This window comes from Equus przewalskii, chromosome 22 (assembly GCF_037783145.1).
Source record: "Equus przewalskii isolate Varuska chromosome 22, EquPr2, whole genome shotgun sequence".
NCBI classification, from domain to species: Eukaryota; Metazoa; Chordata; class Mammalia; order Perissodactyla; family Equidae; genus Equus; species Equus przewalskii.
In genome coordinates this window covers 6,310,108-6,323,441 of record NC_091852.1, presented here as the reverse complement: position 1 = coordinate 6,323,441, position 13,334 = coordinate 6,310,108, and the positions used below count along the sequence as shown (strand labels likewise).

Genomic DNA, 13,334 nt, shown 5'->3' with positions numbered 1-13,334 from the left:
TGTTCTTATGGGCTGCTCAGAGCTGAGGAGCAAAGACAAGCAAGCATACCCCATGGCCAGATGGAAAGGACTCCTGTGATAGCTGTGAGCTGCCTTTTTACTGATATGATTCCTTTCAAATTATATTCTTTTTACTGAAGTACAATTTACATACAAAAAAGCTCATTTTTGGTGTACATGTGAGTTTTGACATATGTATCACCTGTATTACCACGACCACAATCAGATATAGAACATTTCCATCTCACCTAGAAAATCATCCTCATGGCCAGTTGTAGTCAACAGCCCCCACCCCCCACCCCAACTCAGTCTCAGCAGCCACTGATCTTTCTTTCACCATAGATTACTTTTGCTTCTTCTACAATTTCATACGAGTGGACTCACATAGCATTCATGTTGTTGCCTATATTAGTCATTTTCCTTTTTATTGCAAAGTAGTTTTCTATTTTATGGAAATCCACAATTTGTGTATCCATTTGCCTGTTGAAAGATGTTTGAGTTGTTTCCAATGTGGGACTGCTAGGAATAAAGCTGCTGTAAATATTCATGTACAGTCTTCTTGTGAGCATGTGTTTTTATTTCTCCTGGGAAAATTCCTAGGAGTGGACTGTTGGGTCATGCAGGCAGTGGATGTTAACTTGATAAGAAACTGTCAAGTATGTTTGTATCTTACAAACAGGCTGTCAGGTTACATTCTCACCAACAATGTACAAAAGCTCCAGTTGCTCCACATCCTCACGAACACTTAGTATTGTCCACGTTTTTAGCCATTTTAGTGGAAGTGTAGTGGGATCTCATTGTTTTAACCTGCGTTTCCCTGGTGACAAACACTACTGAACGTCTTCTCACGTGCCTATTGGCCATTTGCATGTCCTTTGTGAAACCTCTGTATTCGTTTATTACGCACTTGTCTTCTTATTGAGTTACAACAGCTCTTTATAATTCTCAATAAGTCTTTTGTCAAATAAATGTAACGTGAATATTTTCTGGGACTAATTTTGTGTCTTCCGGAGCTGGTCCTGTGCCTGGCACATTGTAGCAGGTGACCAGGTCACACTGAATATTAAAAGTTGTCATTGAGCAGAAAGTAGCATTTGTAGAGGCCAAGATTACCAATTCCAAGTCCTTTGTAGAGAGTCTCTGAATCCACACAGCCCCTTTCTCTCCATCGAAATTGAAGGGGAAATGGAAAAAAGAGTCTAGGAAGCAACAGGTGTTTGACACCGTGCACTGTGCACTTATTTGTCAGTATCGATTCTGTCATCAGAATAGGAAGCTCAGTTAGGGTGTCAGATTTACTAAGCTGGTCACACCATGTATGCATCTGTGTGTTTATGCTTATTTTACAGATTCATTCTGAGACAATTGCCACTTACGCTCTCTGTGGCTTTTCCAATATCTGTTCCCTAGGAATGGTGGTTGGCGCATTCAGTAAGTGAAAAGAATATTCTTCAACAACAGATGTGATGTGAACATGCTTCAGATCTCCACGTTGCTCTGTAACATTATTCAAATCAGGAAAAGAAGGCCCTGCAAGGGCAGTAAATCCTTTGGGGTCTATTTGTTATCCCTGCTCTGCAATGTAGTTCCCTGTTAGACCCAAGCTAACATCAGGAAGAACCTGCCCAAATGCACAGGTGCTTCTCCAGCCAGGGGTGACACATGGCTTTCACTTCACATGCCAATTCCAATAGACTTATAATGGACACTGGAGAAGGATTCTGAGGTCCAATGGAAGTTAAGAGGGAAAATGCTGTGATTCATGAGTGATGTCTGCCATGGGCACAGACGTGGATGGTGACAGATGAGTTGCAGATGTTTGGGATCCTCCCTTGCGATGCATTTGCCTTGCTGTGCCCTCAATATGCTGTGTGTGCCCTTTGGATGAAACTTAGGATTTGTCTCTTCTGTAAAGAATGGAAGCCTCTGGGCCTTTCGGTGTGGACAGACTTCTTTTCCTCACACACCAGAGGACTTCTTTGGATGTGGAACTTATCACTAAGCTCTTGAATCTTGAATTTCTGAGCTAAGTTTAAAAAAAGAAAAGAAAAGTTAGCTTATCTGAGACTCCAGCCCCAGAACAATTCTCAGAGGCTGAGAACTTGGAATTCTAATCAATAAGCCTCAACATTAACCTGATATCTGCTTCCATGTTTCCCAGCATCCATAGCTCCTACCAGAAAGCGTGACATCGCCTCAGAGGCAGGGAGAGCTCTGATTGCGGGGACCATCGCCTGCTTCATAACTGCCTGCATTGCAGGTACTGCTTCCATTCGTTGTGTCCTGGGTCCCTGTGCCCACAGCTCCCAGGGGGCGGTGCCTCCAACCTTATATGCAGTGTATGCTGTGCAAAGAGCTGAGAGGCAGAGCCGTGTTAAGCATGTCGTGAAGTGAAATGTATGGAGCTTGGTGGACAAGCTAAGAACAGAAGGAGACTTCAGTGACTTCATGAATTGATAAAATCCGTGGCGCTCTGTCCCACTTCTAGGCATCCTCTCCAGTACTCCTGTAGACATCAACTGCCATCACACATTAGAGAACGCCTTCGCCTCCAGCTTATCTCAAAACACAACTGATGTGGTGTCCTGTTGTCAGAGCCTACTGAGCAGGTATTGTATTCTTGATCATAACTTCTTTATATTCATTATTAATTTAAAAATTAGACCTAAAGACCTCATCCACTTAGCTTTATGGCTTCATAACGTACTTTATTTAAATATGAGAACCTCTGTGGCAATTCTAACCTCCTTTCATTTTGACGTTTCTCAGCTAAGACTAGGACCCATAGCCATCTAGTGTCGCTCAAGCATTTCACACGCCCCCACTGTGTGTTGGGCACTTGGTGTGAATTAGCTCGCTCACACCTTGCAGACACTGTGTAAGTTAGGCACTGTTGCTTTTTTAAGCGTTATATAAAATCAGGCCCTGGGGAGACTATGTCACTGACCCAAGCAAAATGAGTGCAAGCACAGTCAAGATAGAAAGACCCAAGAAATCTGGGTCTTTCTGCTCACAGAGCCCATGCCCTTAACTGGGACTGTAGTACTCTAGTACTAGTTATGAGGTGCTGCCTCCCTTTCAAGGGGATCAGGCAATGCAGACTGCCCTGACAACGTGGTGATGGTGATGGGTCATGGTAGATGAGGGGCTGCCAGTGCCCCATGCCGGCCACCCCCTCCCTGTACAGTTTCTATTTGCAAAATCAATATCCCCACCCCATCTGCCCTTCTTAATGTGCAAGTGTTTTATAAGGATTAGTTCTATCCTTTCTTTGTTTATTCTGGAGAAAATAGGTAGAGTCCTTGAGGCCAAACAGGATTTGAGAGTCAAAACTAATTCTTTGGTGCCTCTGTCCTTAACACACCCTAAGCTGAATGTGAGGGCGGAAGTCAGCTCCCTGTCCTATGCTATTTTTAGTGTGTCATCTTCTGCTGATCTACTGTTTCCGTCTTCTAAGGCTCAGCTAACTGTTTCATTCTACTTTCTACCAGCACTGTTGCCATGGGTCCCGGGGAGGTCATCCCAGGAGGGAACCACAGCCTGTCTTCTTTGAAGAACTGCTGTGAATTGTTGAAGCCATCAACACTGAACTGCACTTGGATCCCTGATCAACTCTGAGTTCAGCCACTTCTCCAACAGAACTGTAAGTGCAGATGCTGAACTTTCCGCTTGGGGGAGAAAAAAAAGTTATTCTCCACAGATTGGTGTTTCCATCATGGAGTCAGCTTTACCTGGAAAGAAGAAACACAGGAGTGCACCCTTCAGATCTAGAGCATCTTCCTCCCCTCCTCAGCCCCGTCCCCGCTGAGAACTACTATAGTGTCCCAAAGTGAGGTGTTGTCTCCAGTCCCGCAAATGTCTTCTGACCTTAGAATTTCAGGACGTTTAACCAGAATGCAGGTATAAATGATGGCTCATAACAACTGGGCTGTGACTCAGCCATACTCATTATTGTGAGTTTCTGAGTAGCCCAGAGTGACCCACTTTGAAAATATATCAGGTGAGGTCTCTCTGCTTTCACCCTGGCTGAGCTAAAATAGCCTAAATATGAATCTCAGGTGGAGCAGGACCAGTCACATATCACCCACTCATTACCTGCCCTGAGGAAGTCCCACAGAAATCAGGAGTCCTTCAGGAGAGTGCCTAGAGCATTCCAACACTAGGTTTTAAATGCTGTGTGCTTCGAGTCAGCTTAAGCTGAACTATGCTGCAATAACAAATAATTCGAAAACCTTGGTGGCTTACAAGTTTATTTTCACTCATATTATGTGTTTATTGAGGGCCAATTTTGGTCATATTCCACGTTGTCTTCATTTCCAGGACCCAAGCTAAAGGAGCAGCCCCTATGTGGGGCATGTTGGTCTTATGGGAGAGGGAAAAGAAAGGTGGGGACCACATTATGGCTCTTAAAACTTCTGCTAGGAAGTGACACCCTTCACTTCCACTACATTCCATTATCCAAAGCTAGTCATGTGAAAAGCATGAAACAATAGCCATAGATGAATTATCCTGTCATAGGGAGGGATAGAGAATATTTGGAATAAATAATATGGTATACCACATGGGTATATAATATCCATGTCTCCCTTCAAGAAGTCAACATGTTATAGAGCATAACTGTAAGCATATTTATGTGCAAATTTGGTTATGTTCCTGGTGACAAGACTGGAAAATGGTGCTACGCTTTAGTCAAAAAACCATGTAAGGACCATTTGAAGAACAAAAATAAGTTCTGATTAAGATGTGAAAACCTTCCATTGATACTTCCATTGACCAGGAGAGCATCAGCATCAAACTTGCTTAATGGGTATCAAACAAGAACTTTCCACAAACAATGGTGGGGTGCTCTTTAATGAAATGCTCATCATCAATGCCATTAACAGCATAAAGACCACATTTTCTGAGAAAACACAAACACTAATGACTGGATTAAAGGGTGATGCACACACAAAAAAGAATGTGGAAAATGTTTCAGAATATCTTAAGTAATTTATATGTTTTCCTTTTTGTTCACTCACAAGAGTAATTTTTTAATCCATGTGTAAACAGTTGTGGTTTCTTTATGATAGTGGTGGTGGTGGTGAAGGAGGGAGTTAAATGCCCAAAGGACTCTTAATCTCTAAAGTACTATATATTAGGATATTTCTACTTATTGATCATTTCTATCAAATTTTTCTTGGAACTCAATGTGTCCCTTCAGTATTTAGAGTTTGTTTTATGAAAATACATTTACCTCTCTCTCCCCTCCGTTCTCAGTGCTCTGGTGTCAGCCTTCATAAAAGCCTGTGGCAGAGTGTGTCAGGGATGCCAGTTATTCACATGTTGGATCTCCTTTGTCTGTTATCACTACTCTTTTTTTTCTCCTTTTAACTCTTTGCATTTTTCTATTCTGTTTTAGTCCCAAGAATCTCTTTCTAAGAGAATCTCTGTGCTGTTTCTAGTGTGCCTCTCTGGCCCAGTAATTTTCAAATTCTGTCTGTTGCCATTATTATTCCTTAGATGTTTGTAGCTCTTCTTTGAGCTTTTTTTTTTGTTTTAAGGAAAACTTAATTACTGCCCTGTTTTCTTCTTTTTCAAATTCAAAAAGTAATATCTATTTGTAATAAAAAATGATGATATTATATGCACACACATATCTTTCTCCCTACTCTGTTCACCTCAGCTCTCTTTCTAGTGCCACACACCTGAAATTATTATTAATTAACCAGCCTATGCACCTTTCTCCAAACATGTATAAAAATATGGGAATTTGTTGTTTCTACACAAATAGAATGAGCCTTTTTACATATCATCTTCAACTTCTTTTCACTTGGCAATACACTTTGGAAGTTCCTACAAGTCATTGTATATAGTTCTACCTGTATCCTTCCCTTCCTCCTAGTGTGTGTGTGTGTGTGTATGTACAATTCTACATAAATGAGATAATATACATGCTGGGGATGGGAGGAAGTTAGACATTTTATTGTCTCTCTACTTGCTTTCCTCTTCCTTTCTCCTGCCCCGGCCCACCACACACAGGTAACCCAGGTTCAATAACTTGATGTATAGCTTTCCATACTTTTTTCATGTTTAGGTCATATTTTACAAACATGTCAATCTATGGAGGATTGGGATGGCACTTTTACAATACAAATCTTCCTCGACTTACAATGGGGTTACATCCCAATAAACCCATCAAAAGTTGAAAACATCTTAAGTCAAAATTGCATTCAATACACCTAACCTACTGAACATTATAAGAGCCCAGCCTACCTTAAACATGCTTAGAACACTTACGTTAGCCTACATTTGGGAAAAATCACCTAACACAAAGCCTATTTTATAATAGAGCACTGAATATCTCATGTAATTTGTTGAATACTGTACTGAAAGTGAGAAACAGAATGGTTTATGAGTACAGAATGTGTATCGGTGGTTTACCCTTGTGATGGCGGGGCTGACTGGGAGCTGCGGCTGCCCAGTGTCACAAGAGAATGTTGTACCATATAGAGTATCACTAGCCCAGGAAAAGATTAAAATTCAAAGTACAGTTTCTATGGAATGCATATTGGTTTTGCACCATTGTGAAGTCAAAAAATCATAAGTCAAGCCATCATTAAGTTGAGGACCATCTGTACTGGGATTGCTCACATTTCTATGCAGTTTCTTTTCTTCTATAACAATACTTGGTGGATAGTCAAGTCCACTGGCATAATTTTTCTTTGCGAATGCTTCATAATAGCCCGTGATGTGTACATTATGTATGAGCCATTCCTCTATGAACAAGGATCCACTTTCTTTCCAGTTTGTTTTTCTTTTGCTTTTGGGCTACTTTGAATATTTTTTTGTCCATTTACTGTACATACTGCTGCTTTTATTTTCTTTAGGAGTGCTGTCTGATGGAAATATAATGCAAGTCACATGTAATTTAAAATTTTCTAGCAGCCACGTTAAAAAAGTAAAAAGAAACTGGTAAAATTAATTTTAACAATATATTTAACCCAATACATCCAAGATATTATCTCAATGAGATATTTTACATTCTATTTATTGAATAAGCCTTTAAAATTGAATGTATATTTTATACTTAGAGCATATCTTGAGACACTAAATTTTCATTGGCAATACTTGATCTGTATTTAGATTTCATAGAATTTACAGTTAAAAAGTAAATTTACCTACCTAAGTTGCTCCAAATACACTTAAAAGTTTTCCAATGGAAACTTCCATTTCGAACTGAAATGAGCATGATTTTTAAATTGAAATTTTAGGTCCTCTGTTCCATATATGAAAGAGTTCCATATTTCAAGTCTTGGTTACCATACTAGATAGTGAAATTCTACGACATGATTTCCCAGGTGAATTCAAGTGTGTGTGGATATTTGATATTAATATAGGTTGCCAGATTTCTTCTTAGAAAAATATATTGTCTTAATTTTCATCTGCTTCATGGTACAATCTTTCTGATGTGTTTTATTCATCTACCTCTGTGTGTATCTGTGATATTTTTAATGCAACATGTTCACATAAGTCTCATGCTGATTTCTTTTTTTAATATTGTCCATCCTTGAGCTGAGGATGGGGTTACTATTCATGAGCCGTATGAGAAAAGATAGTAAGGGTACGGACCAGGTGGGTGAGCTGATGAGCACTTTGGGCTTGTTACCTCCAGAACCTTCTGAATCCCCTGTGCATGTTGTGAGTGGCTCTGGGCTGGCTGGAAGTTTCCCTCCTCCCAGTGAAACCACCTGATGGAGGTTTTGGACATTTTGGGTGATGTCCTCGCTTTTCTCTAGCAGACACAGAAGGTGGAGAGCTGTTTGCTCCCCCAAATTCATCCTCCACCCACCCACTCATAGTCTCCTATAAGAGCAAAGATGGAGTGTTCCTGTGTTTCCTGGGTGTTTTCTCAGTTGTTGTCTGAGATCATCAGGGCTGACAGCAGGTTGCTGTCCATCTATGCACCCTGACCATGTTTCAAGCCAAGGCTGTGACATCTATTTTGAAGAATTCTGTACTTTGTCTAGTCTGCCCATGATATTTGAAGCCGCCAGCCTTCTCTCTGTGTCTATCTTCACACTAGGTAAAGTTTTCACTAATCTGAAAACCCTTTTTCAAACACAGCATTATGGGTCCAGACATGAATTTTTCCAAATTTCAATGAAGAAGGAAGTTTGCTTTACTGCTTCTGTTCTCCTTGTTGTTCTCCATTCGTTTGCAAAAGGAGAGGGAGGTGGTAATGGCATTTCTCTCCCCAGTCCAGAAACCATGGTTATAAACAAATTTTCTGACCCTGCAGAGGCCTTAGGGTCTCAGCCAAGAATAGACTGGAGTCATGGGATACGGGGAATTTTCTTTGATTTTTTTTTCCATTGGTCAAATCAGCACATCCACATAGTTAGATCTAAGTGAGAAGGTCTCTGGAACTACACAGATCACCAACATGCATTCATTTTGCAAATACCTCCAACTAATTGCTTCTATATTTCTGTAGTTTAGCTAGGCTGGTAGGCCCCTGTGAAGAGCTCAAGACGCGCACTTGCCCTGTGAGGCTGACTTCCAATTACAGAGCAATTCCGAATCAGGCACGCTCATGAGGAAGGTGCTGAAAGACAGTGTGCCGGGAAGGGTTAAACTACCCGCGTGCACTGGAGCAGAGGAAGGGAGGCAACCAAACACATTTAAACAGGCAGGAGCACAGGACTTAAGGAAGGAATGCCTGGTACGGGGGCACTACGGGGAGCTAATGAGCCATGTGGTCCTGAGAAAAGCTACTTTTTACAGCTTGTTACTTTAAAAAAACAAAACAAAACTTTGATGCTAAAGCAAAAAGAATACATTTACCCATTCTTCTTCTGGCTCTAAAGACAGCACAAGCTTATGATAATAATTATCCTTTCCTTTACATTACAAAGGCACTGTGACTGCCCCCTGGATGTAGGGGGACTGCTTTCAACCCTGGTCATTAGTGGGCTACTTGGCAATTTCATTTCAAGAGACTCTAGAAAGTAAACAAAGAGTCTGCTCCAAGCCAGCCCTCTTACCCATTATGCCTTTTGCAAAATGCGAAGACAGTGACTGATTTTAGGGATCAGCCTGTAGCCATGGAACAGAGAAAAGCCCTCAGATGACAACCTTGAAATGTGTTCCTCTGAAAACTGACAACCAACTGCTTTACCATAAGAAAGTAGGATTAGGAAAAAACTGATGTCTTACAAGCCATGTTAACACGTGGAATCAACCCTACATCTTCCATGTTCTGGGCATGCTTCTGGAATATTCATGAAATAAGAGGATGGCAGAACCCTAGGTCATTCAGAAATGCTTCAGCTCCTCTCACCACCCCCCCACCCCAGTCATGTAGAACCACCAAACCCATGGCTAACAGCAGAGCTGGGGCAGAGTCCCTGGGTCTAATCGGAATCCCTTCAACTGCAGAGCGCCTGCCTCCTTCCGTAATTGTCCATACTTCTGTCTCACTGCTAGACGACTAATTCCTGTGTGTCTCCAGTACCTAGGATCTGGCATCTAGTAGATATTGGGCAAATGTTTATTCAATGAATGGATGAGTGAATATTGCAAAATGGCCAACTTTGACATAAGCAGGAAAAGTTAATTGGTTCACCATTAAAAAACTTTTTAAAAACCTCATCTAAAGTGCATACTCCTAATAAAAGTTGCAAATGATACACGTGTATAATTGAGAAATTGGAAATTTCCACCCACCTCAATCTCATTCCCCATAGTTGGGCACTGTTAACACTTTGGCATCAGTATTACTTTTTCTCTCCATCTTATAAACAATACAGTAAGCTACAACTATCAAGCTGGAGTGGATGAGTCTTCTTTCCAGCCCAATGCCTCAATCACTTCCACTTTCCATTTCTTGGCAACTTCAGGCATGTGATTTTTCTTGTCTACAATATTAACTGTGTTCTACAATGATCAGTAAACACAGTTCCGGAGACTGGCCTTCCTGATAATCTATGAAGCCAGCCTGCAGTTTAGTAGTATTGTCTACACTGAAGCTAAATGGAATCATTAAAAGCATCCCAATACCCAACATAAATAGGCATATTTTAAATAACCAGATTCTTTCTGCCTATATGAGCAATTGTTCTATCACATTTGGAAAAGCTGTTGATAGGAAATGGAAAACCACAAGCTGGTGGCTATTTCCTGCAGGTGTGGAAGTATAACTCAGCAGCTAAGAGTCCAGCTCGGGAGCTGAACTTTTAGGGTTCAAATCCTTGCCCTAAACACTAGCTTCATTACCTTAGATATTTATGCAACCTCTCTGTGCATCGGTCTCCCCATCTGTAAAATGCAAATAAACATCTCCTCTCTCATATTTTTCTGAGAATTAAGTAAGTTAAATCATGTGCAGCACTTGGAAGAACGCCTCACAGAGAAAGGCTGTAACATGCACTCTTCACTGAGGTATAATTTATACACAGTAAATGCACAGATCTTAAGTATACAGCTTGATGAGATTTGACAAATGTCTACACCCAGGTGACTTTCACCCCAATCAAGACGCAACACATTCCCATCATTTTGGGAAGTCCCCTGGCGCCGCTTCCCAGGCAATCTCACCCCCTATCCCCCAACATAAGCCTGATTGACTTTCTTTCTCCCAAAGATCAGTTCGGATGAATGGTTCGGAGAGAACTTCATACAAATGGAGTCACACGTGCTCTTTTGTCTCTCATTTTTCTGAGTGTGATGTATTTAGGTTTTATTCAGTAGGTCGTTCTGTTTATATTGCTGAGTATTATCCCATTGTATGAAGAAACCACCATTTATGAATCCATTCTACTCTTGATGGACATTTAGAGTATGTTCAGTTTTTGCAGAATATTTGTTTTTGAAAGAAGCTTCTATTTGCTGCCATTGTTTGGGTGTTTCAGAATATTTCGAGCTTTGGAAATATAAACTGGAGCGTGAAGAAGACGTGGTGCCCTCATGGGGGCTACTACTTACCGCCCTTTCTCTCCCTCGTCATCTTGCCGAGTCTCTTTACTTACATGTTGTTCTTCACAGGGATTGTCAAGATCACTGGCTTCAGGCCACAAACTGGAAGATCAGTGATGCCAGAGCCTCAAAGGGAACACCAGGCCACTCTCGGTTGAATAGCACGTTGATGAGCCTGCTCCCACACGCTACATAATGCTCCTTTCACTGTGCTGCGTTCTGAGAAAATCACTTGGCTTTTCTAAGTCTCCAATAAAAAAGAGTTACATTAGCATTTGACCCCACAGGGCTATAGAGGAGGAACATGAGTTAAAAGAATACAAGAAATGCAAAAAGAACACTTTGTAGTTTGAACACAGTGTAGGAAAGCCTGATGCGCATGCAAGGTGAGCTCTGATCGTAACAGACTTGCAAGGTATAGAAGCATCCGTCAGCTGGAAACTTTGTCACTTAGGAGCTGTAATAAATTTTATGCCATTTATGGGAAAGTTTGGCCAGTTCTTAAAAGCACTTGTGCATAGCAAAGACCCTAATTTTCATCAGAGTTCACGCATCAAAATTCAACCTGTCCTTTTTGAGAGGGACATCTCAAACAGCTGAGAAGTATTTGCTCTCTTTGACCACCCATTCCTCAATGTCCGGCCATAGAAAACACCTTATCCAGAAAGTGAGGGTTTCTGCATCTACTTAAACCAAACAGAAGGAAACTATGCTTTGGGGATTCAGGAAAGGTCCTGCTGTTGCTGTCTGACTTGTTTTCATAGCAATAGACTCCAAAGTCCTCAGACAAGCACAATGTGCTCACAGAGGCTGCAGCTGGACCCTCAAGAAAGTTCTTTCTTAAAAGCTACTGAAGTATTCAGAAAGAATTCAATCGACGTTCCCTCTAAAATTCACAAGAGGTGATCATCTAGATGACCTGAAGATAAAGTGAATTTCTTAAACGCTTTCTCCTCCCTCTTACCAGTAACATGCTTGAGGGGAATTTTATTGCAGTTATGGGTTTTTACAAGTGCCTCTGCTCAGGTGGATGGCACAGACGCAGTCCAGACATCAATAGTGAGGAACAGGGCAGACCCAGAGAGCTTCCCCAGCAACTGGCCGGAGCCCGTGTGGGCCTCAGAGGATAAGGCAGGGGTCCAGGTTCTGGAGGAGGCTCCCTGCGTTGGCCACTGCGACTGTACCAGGACAGGCGCTCAGAGGCATTTTTGCCCCTCCCGTTCTCACAATAGCTTTTATAAGATGCTTTACTGCAAAAGTAATCAGTTATATTTGTTGTATAAATATATGCATAATCTTAAGAAAATAAAAACTTTACCTATATCCTAGCACAAAAATATGAGTGCTAACAATCTGTGATTATAGCAATTCAATGTATGTGTGTGTGCACGTGTGTGTGTATAATACTTTTAAAGTGAGATAACTACTGTGATTTATTTTGAGGCCAGCTTTACCAACTTAAATATATCATGAACACGTTTGCACATTGTTAAACATTCTTCTACATCATATTTTTAAGTGGCTGCTGAGCGTCCCGTGTGTGACTGTACCATAATTTATCCTGTCTCCTGTGGTTGGCTGTTATGGACATTTCCCATTTTTCATGATTATTAACACACCAGCAATAAACATTCTTGTAGCCAAATCTTTACACAAATTCACGATTAGTTCCTTGTAAAATATACAAAAATGCTGGAGACACATAGAGATTTATTTCCCAACAGAATGTTTCCTATCTTATGCTAAGCTTCAGGGCGAAGCCAAATGATCCATCTTTGAATGGATATTTCTCCAGGACAAAGCCAGTCTACCTATGATCAAACTCCTAGACTCTGCTGGCCGTCAAGAAGGTGGTTGAAACACGACAGCAAGCCTTGGCTCATGTGGGATTTCATGTAACCACTGACATCCACTTTGTAAAAATCCTTGGTGAATGACACACTGGGTTATCTTCATCTGATTAAAGGTGAATTTTCTAGTGTCAGAGTTGGAACTAAAAATTATTTTTCCTGCCAGCCCTGGTGGCCTAGTGGTTAAGTTCAATGCCCTCCACTTCAGTTGCCTGGATTCGGTTCCCAGGCAAATCTTCCTCAGCCAAAAAAAGGATGATGTTTCTATTTCTTCCGTGGGCTTTTATACTGCCAACACAGATTCATTGGGTATGAATAAAACAAAAGTAAGTTTGAAGGCTAACTCCCAACCATTCTTAGACCCAGTCTAGGAGGAAAGAAGTTCTAGTCCAGAGAGAATCAAAAAGTATGGTCCCCACCAGCACAGTTGGATACAGGGTGTAGTGACAGCAGGGGAGGGGTGAGCACTGTATGGGTCCCCGAGGAACGGGTCTGTTCACCTCATCAAGGGAGGGCCAGCAATTTCACCAG

General features: G+C 41.3%; 1 protein-coding gene across 11 annotated transcripts in view; it reads left to right on the top strand.

Annotated features, from left to right (window-relative positions):
* LOC103563420 (solute carrier family 28 member 3-like) overlaps positions 1 to 12,290 on the top strand; it is a 74,596-nt gene extending 62,306 nt beyond the window's left edge. For 9 of the 11 annotated variants that reach the window (XM_070590786.1, XM_070590787.1, XM_070590785.1 and 6 more), the window contains 5 exons: positions 1,350 to 1,431; positions 2,162 to 2,260; positions 2,489 to 2,609; positions 3,492 to 3,643; positions 11,023 to 12,290. In XM_070590786.1, coding sequence (XP_070446887.1) covers positions 1,350 to 1,431; positions 2,162 to 2,260; positions 2,489 to 2,609; positions 3,492 to 3,618 — 429 coding nt within the window. In that variant the 3' untranslated portion in view covers positions 3,619 to 3,643; positions 11,023 to 12,290. The remainder of the gene's footprint in view (positions 1 to 1,349; positions 1,432 to 2,161; positions 2,261 to 2,488; positions 2,610 to 3,491; positions 3,644 to 11,022) is intronic. The other 2 variants (XR_011531810.1, XR_011531809.1) reach the window with 1 other exon arrangement.
* The last annotated feature ends 1,044 nt before the right edge of the window (positions 12,291 to 13,334 follow it).